This window comes from Cyclopterus lumpus, chromosome 4 (genome assembly GCF_009769545.1).
Source record: "Cyclopterus lumpus isolate fCycLum1 chromosome 4, fCycLum1.pri, whole genome shotgun sequence".
Lineage (NCBI taxonomy): Eukaryota > Metazoa > Chordata > Actinopteri > Perciformes > Cyclopteridae > Cyclopterus > Cyclopterus lumpus.
The window spans coordinates 28,072,883-28,087,265 of record NC_046969.1 but is presented as its reverse complement, the minus strand read 5'-3'; the positions used below and the strand labels follow the sequence as shown (position 1 = coordinate 28,087,265).

Genomic DNA, 14,383 nt, shown 5'->3' with positions numbered 1-14,383 from the left:
AGGCAAGGCAAGTTTATTTTTAACGCACAATTCAACAACAAGGCAATTCAAAGTGCTTCACATAAAACCATAAAAGCATCAAAACATAATGCGAAAGAAAACAAGATTTAAAAATAATTAAGTACATTCATTAAAACATTAAAAACAGTCAAAAAGCAATAAATAGAATAAAGGTTGCAATGCAGTTAAATAAATATCCTTGACTCTGGTTCAATTAAAGGCCACAGCAAACAGCAATGTCTTCAATCTGGATTTAAAGGAGCTGAGGTTTTCTGGGGCACTATGAGGGTCTCCGGGGGTTCCTAAGGGTCTCTCAGGGTCTCTGAGGGTCTCAGCAGACCTGCAGCTTTCAGGAACCTTGTTCCAGATATGTGGAGCAGAAGACCTGAACGCTGCTTCTCCATGTTTATTTCTGACCAGTCCCAGACCACCTGAGGAGTCTGGATGGTTCATAAGGTTGCAGCAGATCACACATGTGTTTAGTGCTTCATAAGCCATCTATATATATATATATATATATATATATATATATATATATATATATATATATATATATATATATATATAAAATCCAACACAGAATGATCAGCCCAGTTGGCCTGACATGTTGTCATGAGAAGACTCAAAATATGAGTTGGCATTGACAGACAATATATCCTCACACATATCATTTAGAAACAACACACATATCAGCAGTATTGTCTTGTTTTTAACATGGGAGGACCCAATGTGTCGCATATCTTGGTGACAATTTGTTGTTCTTCCTATTGTTCCCAGTGAGGAGAGAGCATATACATAATATTTCACACAGAAACTGTCAGTACAAAGTAAGTGTTGTTCTCCTTTCATCTCCCAACCTTTTAGTGAAGAAACCTTTAAGTGATGTTTTAACTCACTTACTAACAAATACTATTCATAAGCCTGTAGATTCTGGTTCTGGTCCACAACACCAGGATTACCTCATCATTTATTATTCAGTTGGAAATGGAACAGAAACCATAACCATACTGATAAAAACATCAGCTCTGCGACTTGTTATTCATTTACTTTCTGCTTCCTGTCGTGACATAATTACAAATGAAATCACCTGCCTCGTCCTTATCACACTTTTAATTCAGCAGCTGATTAAAGCATGAAACACGTTTTTCTTCTATATAAGTGTATATGTATATGTTCACATTGTTCACATTGATGTCTGAATATGTAGTATACTATAATGTATTATGGTTTATATATATATATCTCTTCTTTGTTGGTGTCAGCTGCATCACCCGTCCCGTGGGTTCCGCTTTGGGACGGTGAGGGAGAGCAGTGCGGAGGACTACATGAAGAAGAGCTTTCCTGAGATGCACGAGTACATGAGGCGCTTCAACGAGCCCACGACACCTGAAGGAGTCGCCACCCTCAAGTAAGAGACCACGGTAGACCATGTTGCTCTGTGTTGTTCTGTGTTGAAGGACAATGTTTTTGTCTTTAGTTGCTGTAGTTGCCATATTAACCATGTTGCTCTGTGTTAAAGGACGGATCCCCCCAAGCTGGACGCTTTCATCATGGACAAAGCTCTGCTGGATTACGAGGTTTCCATCGACGCTGACTGTAAAATGGCAACCGTCGGGAAACCGTTTGCAATCGAAGGTGAGACGTTGCTGTGAGACGTTGCTGTGAGACGTTCTTGTGAGACGTTGCTGCGAGACGTTCTTGTGAGACGTTGCTGTGAGACGTTGCTGTGAGACGTTGCTGTGAGACGTTCTTGTGAGACGTTGCTGTGAGACGTTCTTGTGAGACGTTGCTGCGAGACGTTGCTCTGAGACGTTGCTGTGAGACGTTGCTCTGAGATGTTGCTGTGAGACGTTGCTGCGAGGCGTTGCTGTGAGACGTTGCTGTGAGACGTTCTTGTGAGACGTTGCTGCAAGACGTTGCTGCGAGGCGTTGCTGCGAGGCGTTGCTGCGAGGCGTTGCTGCGAGGCGTTGCTGCGAGACGTTGCTGCGAGACGTTGTTGTGAGACATTGTTGTAAAACGTTCTTGTGAGACGTTGTTGTGAGACGTTGCTGTGAGACATTGTTGTGAGACATTGCTGCGAGGCCGTAGTTGTGAGACGTTGCTGCGAGGATGTTGCTGCGAGGCGTTGCTGCGAGACGTTGCTGCGAGACGTTGCTGCGAGACGTTGCTGCGAGACGTTGCTGCGAGGACGTTGTTGCGAGACGTTGTTGCGAGGACGTTGTTGCGAGACGTTGTTGCGAGACGTTGTTGCGAGACGTTGTTGCGAGACGTTGCTGCGAGGACGTTGTTGCGAGACGTTGTTGCGAGACGTTGCTTCGAGGACGTTGTTGCGAGACGTTGCTGCGAGACGTTGCTGCGAGGACGTTGTTGCGAGACGTTGCTGCGAGGACGTTGTTGCGAGACGTTGTTGCGAGACGTTGCTGCGAGGACGTTGTTGCGAGACGTTGTTGCGAGACGTTGCTGCGAGGACGTTGTTGCGAGACGTTGCTGCGAGACGTTGCTGCGAGACGTTGCTGCGAGACGTTGCTGCGAGGACGTTGTTGCGAGACGTTGCTGCGAGGACGTTGTTGCGAGACGTTGCTGCGAGGACGTTGTTGCGAGACGTTGCTGCGAGGACGTTGCTGCGAGGACGTTGTTGCGAGACGTTGCTGCGAGACGTTGCTGCGAGGACGTTGTTGCGAGACGTTGCTGCGAGGACGTTGTTGCGAGACGTTGCTGCGAGGACGTTGCTGCGAGGACGTTGTTGCGAGACGTTGCTGCGAGACGTTGCTGCGAGGACGTTGTTGCGAGACGTTGCTGCGAGGACGTTGTTGCGAGGACGTTGTTGCGAGACGTTGTTGCGAGACGTTGCTGCGAGACGTTGCGAGACGTTGTTGCGAGACGTTGCTGCGAAACGTTGCTGCGAGGACGTTGTTGCGAGACGTTGCTGCGAGGACGTTGCTGCGAGGACGTTGTTGCGAGACGTTGCTGCGAGGACGTTGTTGCGAGGACGTTGTTGCGAGACGTTGTTGCGAGACGTTGCTGCGAGACGTTGCTGCGAGGACGTTGTTGCGAGACGTTGCTGCGAGGACGTTGTTGCGAGACGTTGTTGCGAGGACGTTGTTGCGAGACGTTGCTGCGAGGACGTTGTTGCGAGACGTTGTTGCGAGACGTTGCTGCGAGGACGTTGTTGCGAGACGTTGCGGCTCCTGGTGTGCTCCCGGTGGGCTGGTGGGCTCTTGAGCTCCTGGTGGGCTTGTGGAGCTGCTGGTTGGCTGGTGGTACTCCTGGTGGGCTTGTGGAGCTGCTGGTTGGCTGGTGGTACTCCTGGTGGGCCGGTGGGCAGATTTTGTCAATCGAAAAGGCTTTTACAGCATTAATGTGCAGGTACTTTTTTTTCAAATTGCATTGCTATATAAAACAATCATATGTCTTTGACAATAGGGGTCATGGACCTTGCAATGCCTGCTGTAGGCTAATCACGTACTGTACAATACCCATGTACTGTACAATACTCATATAGTGTACAATACCCACGTACTGTACAATACTCATGTAGTGTACAATACCCACGTACTGTACAATACTCATGTAGTGTCCAATACCCACGTACTGTACAATACTCATGTAGTGTACAATACCCACGTACTGTACAATACTCATGTAGTGTACAATACCCCTGCCTCATAACAAATGTTCAGGCTCTGTCCACGACTCCAGAATATTGTAGAAAATTATTAAGGTGGACTCATGAGAGAATAAAGAGAAGCACAGACAATTTATTTTCACTGCTTCAATTGATTGAATTTCTGATTATGAATAATACATACATACATACTGATCCACCCATACACAGATTCGCGCACACACATTTTTAAACTCCTAGTTCTATATGGTCATCTACACATACATGTCTATACACATAGATAGTACATGATACATAGGCGCATACAGTACATATATCCTCATAAGTATCTATTAATGCGGATCAATTAGATAATCTTTTTATTATTTGCCTTTGTGCTGTTAGAAAATCATGTTTCTGTGATCGACGCTTCCCCCTTTTGAAGTAGGACAAGCACGCGCAACTACCCTGATTACTAAAGTCTGGTTCAACTATCATGATTACTAAAGTCTGGTTCAGATTAACCAGATTGTTTGAGCGTGGATCAGCCTTTGAGAAACCGAGATAGCCTGATTTCAATCATCGGGTTAATTTAAGCTGGCTAATAGGACATTTGATCGACTTAGTTGAACCACATACGAGGAATAGCGCCCAAGTTATGATATTAGTCTGTTGTTTTTTGTTTATTGTTCAGATTATAATATCAGTCTGTTGTGTATTGTTTGTTGTTCAGGTTATGATATTATTGTGTTGTTTATTGTTCAGGTTATGGAATCGGTCTTCCTCGGAACTCCCCTCTGACATCCAACATCTCAGACTTCATCAGCAGGTATAAATCTGAAGGCTACATGGATCTCCTGCACGACAAGTGGTACAAAGTGGTTCCGTGTGGGAACCGAGTGTTCGCCGTCACCGAGGTCAGTCTCCCTTGAGGTCTCTCTTCCTTTCAATTCAATTCAATTCAGTTTATTTTATATAGCCCACAATCCCAAATCCAAAATTTGCCTCAGACAGCTTTACAATCTGTACACATACAACATTCCTGTCCCAGGACCTCACATCGGATCAGGAAAAACTCCCAAAAAACAGAAAAAAGAGAAGAAACCTTTAGGTGAGCAACAGAGGAGGATCCCTCTCCCCGGATGGACAGAAGCAATAGATGTCATGTGTACAGAAAAACCTCTCCTGAAGAGGCCCACTCTTAATCCAGAGGTGTTGGCTGACTACAGACCGATCTCTAACCTTCCCTTCCTCTCTAAGATCCTTGAGAAAGTAGTCGCAAATCAGTTGTGTGACTTTCTACATCATAATAGTTTGGATTCAGGATTTAGAAAACACCACAGCACAGAGACAGCAAATTACTAATGACCTCCTAATTGCATCAGATAAAGGACTCATCTCTGTACTGGTCTTATTAGACCTTAGTGCTGATAAAGGACTCATCTCTGTACTGGTCTTGTTAGACCTTAGTGCTGATAAAGGACTCATCTCTGTACTTGTCTTGTTAGACCTTAGTGCTGATAAAGGACTCATCTCTGTACTGGTCTTGTTAGACCTTAGTGCTGATAAAGGACTCATCTCTGTACTGGTCTTGTTAGACCTTAGTGCTGATAAAGGACTCATCTCTGTACTGGTCTTGTTAGACCTTAGTGCTGATAAAGGACTCATCTCTGTACTGGTCTTGTTAGACCTTAGTGCTGATAAAGGACTCATCTCTGTACTGGTCTTGTTAGACCTTAGTGCTGATAAAGGACTCATCTCTGTACTGGTCTTGTTAGACCTTAGTGCTGATAAAGGACTCATCTCTGTACTTGTCTTGTTAGACCTTAGTGCTGATAAAGGACTCATCTCTGTACTGGTCTTGTTAGACCTTAGTGCTGATAAAGGACTCATCTCTGTACTGGTCTTGTTAGACCTTAGTGCTGATAAAGGACTCATCTCTGTACTGGTCTTGTTAGACCTTAGTGCTGATAAAGGACTCATCTCTGTACTTGTCTTGTTAGACCTTAGTGCTGATAAAGGACTCATCTCTGTACTGGTCTTGTTAGACCTTAGTGCTGATAAAGGACTCATCTCCGTACTGGTCTTGTTAGACCTTAGTGCTGATAAAGGACTCATCTCCGTACTGGTCTTGTTAGACCTTAGTGCTGCGTTCGACACCATTGATCATGACATCCTATTACAGAGACTGGATCAGTCGATTGGCATTTCAGGTACCGCACTAAGTTGGTTTAAATCCTATTTATCAGATCGATCTCAATTTGTATTTGCAAACGATGAAGCCTCAATGACCAACGTTGATCACAGAGTTCTAATCACGGAGTTCCACAAGGTTCTGTCCTTGGACCAATTTTATTTACCTTTTATATGCTTCCTTTGGGCAACATTATCAGGAAACACTCCATAAACTTTCATTGATATGCAGATGATACTCAATTATATCTATCGATCAAACCAGAGGAGACCAACCAGCTCGCTAAAATTCAAGAATGTCTTAAAGACATAAAAGCATGGATGACCTGCAACTTCCTGATAAAACTGAAATAATTTTACTGGGCCCTGAACACCTGGTGATGTGGTTTCTGTAGATGGCATTTCCCTGGCATCCAACACCACTGTAAATAATCTCTAGTTATCTTTGATCAGGACTTGTCCTTTAACTCCACGTTAAGCAAATCTCAAGGATTGCATTTCTTCATCTATGTAACATTTAAAAAATCAGGCACATCTTGTCTCAAAAAGATGCAGAAAAACTGGTTCACGCGTTTGTTACTTCCAGACTAGATTACTGCAATTCCTTATTATCAGGCTGCTCTAATTAGTCTCTTAAGTCCCTCCAGTTGATCCAGAATGCTGCAGCTTGTGTACTCACAACAGTCACCACATTTAAGAGTAGACTTAAGACTTTCCTCTTTAATAGTGCTTATAGTTAGGGCTGAATCAGGTTTGCCCTGGTCCAGCCCCTAGATATGCTGCTATAGACTTATAGGCTGCTGGGGGACGTTTTAGGATACACTAAGCTTTGAGAATTTACGTCTCTTCATTGCACATTACTAACTCTACTTCTTCCCCGGAGTCTTTGTGCCTTGTAGCCTCATAGGGTCCATTGGACGGCTGTGTCTGAAGCTAGTCCTGGGTCCTGACTCCTTGCCCCTGCTTCCTGCATCCAGCCCCTTGCCTGGACCTGGACCCCTTCCCAATGGCCCTTTCTCCTTCTTTGTGCCTCCTGCCTGAAGGGCCTGGCCTCATTGGTCCGGCCTCCTTCGCGATGCCTCCTGCCTCCCTGCCCCTGCTGATGCCCCTTTTCTCTTCCTCCTTCTGTTTCATGGATTGTGGTTCATTCTATACACATGACATCTATTGCTTATATCCATCTGAGGAGAGGGATCTTCCTCTGTTGCTCTCCTGAAGGTTTCTTCCCTTTTTCCACATGAGTATTTCCTGATCTGATGTGAGGTCAAAGGTCAGGGATGTCGTATGTGTACAGATTGTAAAAGCCCTCTGAGGGGAGTTTGTAATTTGTGATTTTGGGCTATACAAAATTAACTGAATTGAACAGTGTTACAGTGTTACAACACATTCAATGAATATGACAGACATTATAAATATTGAGTAGTAGATATGGACCCTGATCTAGATAACCACGATCCATGTAAACAGAAGGAGGTAGAGATGAGGGCCATCAGCAGGGCAGGCCCATGAGGCATGAGGTAGGGCCACAGAGGCAGGAGGCCGGAGGCCGTGCCCATGAGACAGAAGGCACGGCTATGGAGGCAGGGCCAATGAGACAGGAGGTCAGGGCCAAGGGGCAGGAGACAGGGAGAAGGGGCAAGTAGACAGGGGCAGGAGCCAGGACAGGCAGCAGACACAGCCAGGTCCAATGGACCCTGTGAGGCGAGAAGGCACAAAGTCTCCGGAGAAGAAGTAGAGTTAGTAATGTGCAATGAAGAGACGTGAATTCGTCCATAAGGAGAGAGAGGAGCTCAGTGTATCCTAAAACGTCCCCCAGCAGTCTACGCCTATAGCAGCATATCTAGGGGCTGGACCAGGGCAAACCTTAGCCAGCCCTAACTATAAGTGTTATAGTTACAACAACCTTTCTTGTGACTTGTGTAAATCTCTTTCATCAGTACCTTCTATACCTTTGTTAACTTTAAACACAATGAACAGATGAAAACACCACATGTTCGTGAGGCTGAATGAGTCTCATCTGAATGAAGTATGCCACAATTACAACAAAATGTTTCTCCATCTGAAGACCTTTTAAAATGGGTCTCTTTCTCCAAGGTCCCAGAGATAACTGTACTGTCTTCTTCTCCGTCAGACTCTTCAGATGGGGATCAGTCACTTCTCGGGACTCTTCATGTTGTTGTGCGTTGGAGTGGGCGGAGCTTTGCTGACTCTGGCAGGTGAACACGGTTTCTACCAGCTCGTCCTGCCACACATCCGCCGCCGACAGAACCTCAAATACTGGCTTCATACCTCACAGGTGAGGCCCTAGTGAGGTATTTTAGAAAAAAACATAATACCTGCTGCAGTACTGTGTTTACAAGAAAATACTATTAACTGGCTGTAACAAGCACATTTTACCGCGGGTGGTATTCCCCTAGCACAGAGACAATAGAGACAGGCACTAGTTAGGTGTTTTTATTAATTGCAGGTGGATGCGGTCTCCGTAGTGCGTTCCGCTGATCTGCTCCTGTGGACAGCAGCGTAGGTCCGGCCTTCTGCCGAATCCCAGCACCCCGCTCCTTTGTCCACCTGCACACTTATAATGGGAGCAATCATCATTAGACCCAGGTGAGGCCAATTAGGCCTCCACCTGGTACCGTTCCCTGAGCGTACTCCCCCACTCCCCTCTGCAGCTGAGCTTAACCACACCCAGCCACCACACTGACATTTAAATAAATTAATGATAGGTCTGAGTAAGATGATAAGGAGATTAGATTAGAGATTCGATTAGATCATACTTTGAGTCTTTCGTTGGAGTGAAGACTCCGAGGATAAAGACACTGGAGTCTTTCGTTGGAGTCTTCGGGGGCGGCTGAGTATAAACATTTCCATGTGAAAATGTGTTTTCCATCTACTCGTAGATACTATAGACCTCGGACTCGTTCACACGTGCATCACAATTCCTCCTCTCTTATTTATCCCACCCGTTCCACACAGACCCAGCACCTCGTCACAGGGGGCCTCTGGAACTGCCAGTCAGCTAAACGCAAGGCGGACTTCATCTCTGGCTTCTCTATCAAGCAATCGCTGGACTTCCTGGCTCGGATTGGATCACACCAGACAACACATCTACCCCTGCTGCTCTCTCCTTCTCTTTCAGCCACACATCCAGACCCTCTGGGCGAGGTGGTGGCACAGGTCTACTCATATCACCCAAATGGAGTTTCTTCCATTGTTTACCCCACTGACTTTTGAGTTTACTCATCTGGTTCAACTAAACATTGTTGTTCTCTACCGTCCACCTGGTTCCTTGAGAGACTTCTTGGAAGAATTAGACGTCCTCCTATCAAACTTCCCAGAAAACGCCCCCCCGCTCATCCTTCTGGGTGACTTCAACATCCAGACAGAGAGGTCATGTGACCTGTTACTCTTACTGTCTTCCTTTGCTCTCTCTCTCTCTCAGTCCTTCCTCTCCTACTCATGAAGCTGGCAACCACCTTGACTATATTTTCACCAGAAACTGCTCTACATCTGACCTCACTGTAACTCCACTTCCTGTCTCTGACCACTTCTTCATCTCTTACTCTCTCCCACTCTTTGGAACTGACAACCCTCCCACAACGGATTCTGCACCTGTCCATCGCAACATCCACACCCTCTCACCCTCTCTCTCCCTCTCACCCTCTCACCCTCTCTCTCTCTCTCTCTCTCCCTCTCTCCCTCTCACCCTCTCTCCCTCTCTCCCTCTCTCCCTCCTCTCTGGCCTCCTCTGTTCTGTCAGCCCTCCCTTCAACTGACTCCTTCTCACTCATGCATCCTGACTCTGCCACTGACACTCTCCTCTCTACTCTGTCTTCCTCTCTTGATTCTCTCTGTCCTCTTACGACTCAAAAGGTCCTCAAGTCCTCTCCGGCTCCGTGGTTGTCCGAACCGGTGCATGCCGAGAGAGCCGCTATGCGAGCATCGGAAAGGAAATAGCGAAAATCCAAACACGCTGACGACCTGCTCGCCTATCAATCTCTTCTCTCCTCCTTCTCTGCCTCTATCTCTGCAGCCAACAGCTTGTTCTACCAATCCAGAATCGAATCCTCTTTTTCTAACCCCAAAAAACTCTTCTCTATATTTTCCAACCTCCTTGACCCCCCATGTCACCCTCCTCCTTCCACCCTTCTACCAAGCCACTTTGTTGACTACTTTACAAACAAGATAGACGACATACGCTCCTCATTTACTAATCCATCTTCTATAACTACACCTCCATTAACTTCATCTTCTTCCCTTTCGCTTTCCTCTTTCACCCCCCTGTCTCCCAATCAAGTTCTTACCTTGGTACCTTTGCCCGCCCAACCACCTGCCCCCTTGACCCCATCCCTTCTCACCTTCTCCAGTCCATTGCTCCGGACCTTCTTCCCTTTCTCACCCATCTTATTAACACCTCCCTCTCAACTGGCTGTTTCCCTAACTCTCTGAAGGAGGCAAGAGTTAACCCTCTCCTGAAGAAACCCACTCTCAAACCCGTCTGAAGTCAACAACTACAGACCCGTCTCTTTCCTCCCCTTCCTTTCCAAAACTATAGAGCGAGCTATCTTTGACCAAGTCTCCTCCTTTCTCCACAGTAACAACCTTCTTGACCCTCACCAGTCTGGATTCAAGACAGGCCACTCAACAGACTGCCCTCCTTGCTGTCTCTGAGCAGCTTCACACTGCTAGAGCAGCCTCTCTCTCCTCTGTCCTCATCCTTCTAGACCTTTCCGCTGCCTTTGACACAGTGAACCACCAGATCCTCATGTCCTCCCTCCAGGACCTGGTATCTCAGGCACCGCGGTTTCCCTCTTCTCATCCTACCTCAACGACCGCACTTACCGGTTAACCTGGAGAGGATCTGTGTCTGAGCCTTGTCCTCTCACTACTGGGGCCCTTCAGGGCTCAGTCCTGGGTCCTCTTCTCTTCTCTCTGTACACCAACTCTCTCGGCTCCGTAATTCGCTCGCATGACTTCTCCTACCACAGCTACGCTGATGACACCCAACTGATCCTCTATTTTCCCCAATCTGAAACACCGGCAGCAGCACGAATCTCTGCCTGTCTGACCGACATCTCTCAGTGGAAAATTAACCCGGACAAGACTGAACTTCTCCTCCTTCCAGGAAAATGCTCTCCCACCCACGACCTAACTATTAACTTCAACAACTCAGTGTTGGCCCCGCCCCCGACTGCCAGGAACCTCTGTGTGACACTTGACATTCAACTCTCCCTGACTGCCAACATTAACGCAATAACACGCTCCTGTAGGTACATGCTGTACAACATCAGGATAATACCACCCCTTCTCACTCAGAAGGTGGTCCAGGTTCTGGTCCAGGTTCTGGTCAACCTCCTGGCAGGTCTACCTGCTAATGCCATTCGACCTCTATAGCTCATCCAGAATGCAGCTGCTCGACTGGTCTTTAACCTCCTAAATGCACCCACACTACTCCGCTCCTCCTCGACCTTCACTGGTTACCGGTGGCTGCAGCATCCGCTTCAAAACATTGGTACTTGCGTACTGTGCTGCGAACAGATCGGGTCCAGTCTACATCCAGGACATGGTCTAACCTCACATCCAGGACATGGTCTAACCTCACACCCCAGCTTGTTCACTTCGCTCGGCTACTGCCAATCGGCTTGTACTTTCTTGATTCTTGTTGTTCTGAGTTTGTACTCCTGGTTGAATGCACTTATTGTAAATCACTTTGGATAAAAGTGTCAGCTAAATGACATGTAATGTAATGTAAAAATAATAAAGGAAATGAAAATTAAAAAAATTAAATAAAAATGAAAGTGTTACACAGTGTTAAGGAGGTGCGGGGAAGTGTTGAAGTAAGTTGAAGAGGTTCTATAGTGCTAATGAGGTGCAGAAGAAGTGTTGAGGTCATTGAAGAGGTTCTAAGTAGTGTTAAGGAGGTGCAGAAGATCACTAAACTCTGGAAATACAGAGTTTACAGCTGTCGTCTTACTTTGTTTTCATTGTAAACAACTTAACCATGATTATGTGTTTCTTGTTGTTCCTGTTCAGAGGAAAATGTCTGTCTGTGTGTTTGGCAGAAAATCCATCGAGCTCTGAACATGACGTATGAAGACGTAAAGAGGCAGCGAGCTGAGAAAGAGAAAAGGTTTGTCTCATGTCAGCAGTCATCAACATTTTTATTTAATTCATTTTACTGTGCAGTTCAAATATCTGATAAGAAACTCACCGCTATTAAACTGAATGAGTTCAAATGTAGCAAAGGTGATAAGGTCAACATCAAAATTGAAGCTGCTACAAATGGCAGTCCACAAAATAATCTCAACTCAAGGTACAATTGTTCTGGAGCTTTGAGTGTATCAATAGCTTCTTAAAACTGATTATTGTATAAACTGCTGTTTCCCACGTAAAGTATAAACTGTGACTCTTTTTCTGTTCAGCTGTAACCTGCAGAAGCCTCCGCCCCCTTCCGGCCCTCCTGCTCCGCCGGCCCCCGGAGCCTCGGCCAAGTGGAATAATGAGGCCATTAAGGATGCCACCGCCACTGCCGCTGCTAAGGACGCCCGAGACTTCAAACAAGTCCACTTTAACCTTGAGACCCTCAACACCCGCCGCCTGCTCGCTCGCATCGCCACTTCTGAAGCCAAGGGATGTGGGGCCAAATCTGAAGGGCGGGGACCAGCCAAGCCAAAGGCGGGGCCAAACAGCAGACTCTGTGAGAACGGAGGACCGGTGGCTTCACTTGCCAGCCTGCTCCTTTCCCGACCCTCATCATCCTCCTCTTCTGCTTCCTCTGTCCAACTCAATACCTCTGCAACTCCCTCTGTTAATGTAGCACCCCCCCCTGCAGCGGTGGCTCCACACCACACCGGTGAGCTGCAGGAGCTGCAGGAACAGATCGACCAGATGAGGGAGAAGCTGAGGACGGCTCTTGCCAGGAGGGCAGAGATCCAGACCACTCTAGCCAAACCTGCCCTCACAGTACCCAACCCATCTGCAGTTACCACAATGCCAACAACTACAGCACCAACGGCAGGAGCCCCACCCAACGCCCCGCCCGTCATCACCCAGATATCACCCTTCCCTACCAACACGAAGTGCGTGACGACCATGACGGACCCACCTCACAAAGTCTTGTCCAAAGTCCAGCCCCTCCACAGCAGACTGACCAATCAGAGGTGATGCTGTCTGCACAGGTCACATTCAATTCAATTCAGTTTATTTTGTATAGCACAATATCACAAATTACAAACTCCCCTCAGAGGGCTTTACAATCTGTACACATATGACATCCCTGACCTTTGACCTCACATTGAATCAGGAAAAACTCCCCAAAAATAACATTTCACAGGGAAAAAAGGGAAGAACCCTCCAGGAGAGCAACAGAGGAGGATCCCTCTCCCCGGATGGACAGATGCAATAGATGTCATGTGACCAGATGAACAGAGTTACATAAACACATTACATGAATATGACAATGTATGAATGGAACTCCAACCCATGAAACAGAAGGAGGTAGAGAGGAGGGGGGGCGGGGCATCAGCAGGGCCAATGTGGGAGGCCGGTTCACCAGCATCAGACACCTCCAGGTCCAATGGACCCTATGAGACGTGAAGTCACAACGACTCCGGGGAGGAAGCAGAGTTAATAAGGTGCAATGGAGAGATGTCAATTCATCCATAAGGAGAGAGAGAAGAGGAGATAGGTGCTCAGTGTATCCTAAAACATCCCCCAGCAGCCTATAAGCCTATAGCAGCATATCAAGGGGCTGGACCGGGCGGCGGGCCAGGCGGGAGACCTGGGCGGGCCGATCGCCGGCGGCATAGACTAGCTCTAGGAACGTGGAACGTCACCTCACTAGCGGGGAAAGAGCCGGAGCTGGTGCAGGAGGTGGAGCGGTACCAGCTAGATATAGTTGGGCTCACCTCCACGCACAGCATGGGCTCTGGAACCAAGCTCCTGGAGAAGGGTTGGACTTTGTCCTTTTCTGGAGTTGCCCAGGGTGAGAGGCGCCGGGCGGGAGTGGGGATACTCACGAGCCCCCGGCTGAGCGCCGCTGTGTTGGAGTTTTCCCCGGGGAACGAGAGGGTCGCCTCCCTGTGCCTACGGGTTGCGGGGAGTAAGGCTCTGACTGTTGTTTGTGCTTATGCACCGAACAGCATTTTGGAGTATCCGGCCTTCTTTGAGTCGGTGGGAGGGGTCCTGGAAAGGGCGCCGCCTGCCGACTCCATAGTTCTCCTGGGAGACTTCAACGCTCACGTGGGTACAAAATAAACTGAATTGAATTGAAAAATTAAGTCTTTCTCCAGCTGTGATAGACCGGGTCAGACCGGGTTTGTTTCTGTGAGGCGTTCACTGACCATTCAGTTTTCCACTAATAGGCTGTGAGGCGTTCACTGACGCGTGTGTTTCTGTGAGAAGTGAAGCTAAGGATGTTTGTTTCCAAGGCTATTGAGCGGTTTGTAATGTAATGTTGATCATCACACATTTTTGGACAAATTAAAAAGGAAATAAGTGGGTTACCAAGTCTTGTTCTTCTTATAATTTTATTTAAATAACACAAACATGTTGAAAATGTTTTTAGTCCAAATGTTAATGGCATG

General features: G+C 47.1%; 1 protein-coding gene across 1 annotated transcript in view; it reads left to right on the top strand.

Moving 5' to 3' along the window:
- The window catches only part of grin3bb (glutamate receptor, ionotropic, N-methyl-D-aspartate 3Bb), a 44,565-nt gene extending 31,603 nt beyond the window's left edge, over nucleotides 1-12,962 (top strand). The window contains exons 4-9 of the mRNA XM_034530957.1: nucleotides 1,263-1,408; nucleotides 1,520-1,635; nucleotides 4,371-4,522; nucleotides 7,930-8,094; nucleotides 11,861-11,928; nucleotides 12,221-12,962. Coding sequence (XP_034386848.1) covers nucleotides 1,263-1,408; nucleotides 1,520-1,635; nucleotides 4,371-4,522; nucleotides 7,930-8,094; nucleotides 11,861-11,928; nucleotides 12,221-12,962 — 1,389 coding nt within the window. The remainder of the gene's footprint in view (nucleotides 1-1,262; nucleotides 1,409-1,519; nucleotides 1,636-4,370; nucleotides 4,523-7,929; nucleotides 8,095-11,860; nucleotides 11,929-12,220) is intronic.
- The last annotated feature ends 1,421 nt before the right edge of the window (nucleotides 12,963-14,383 follow it).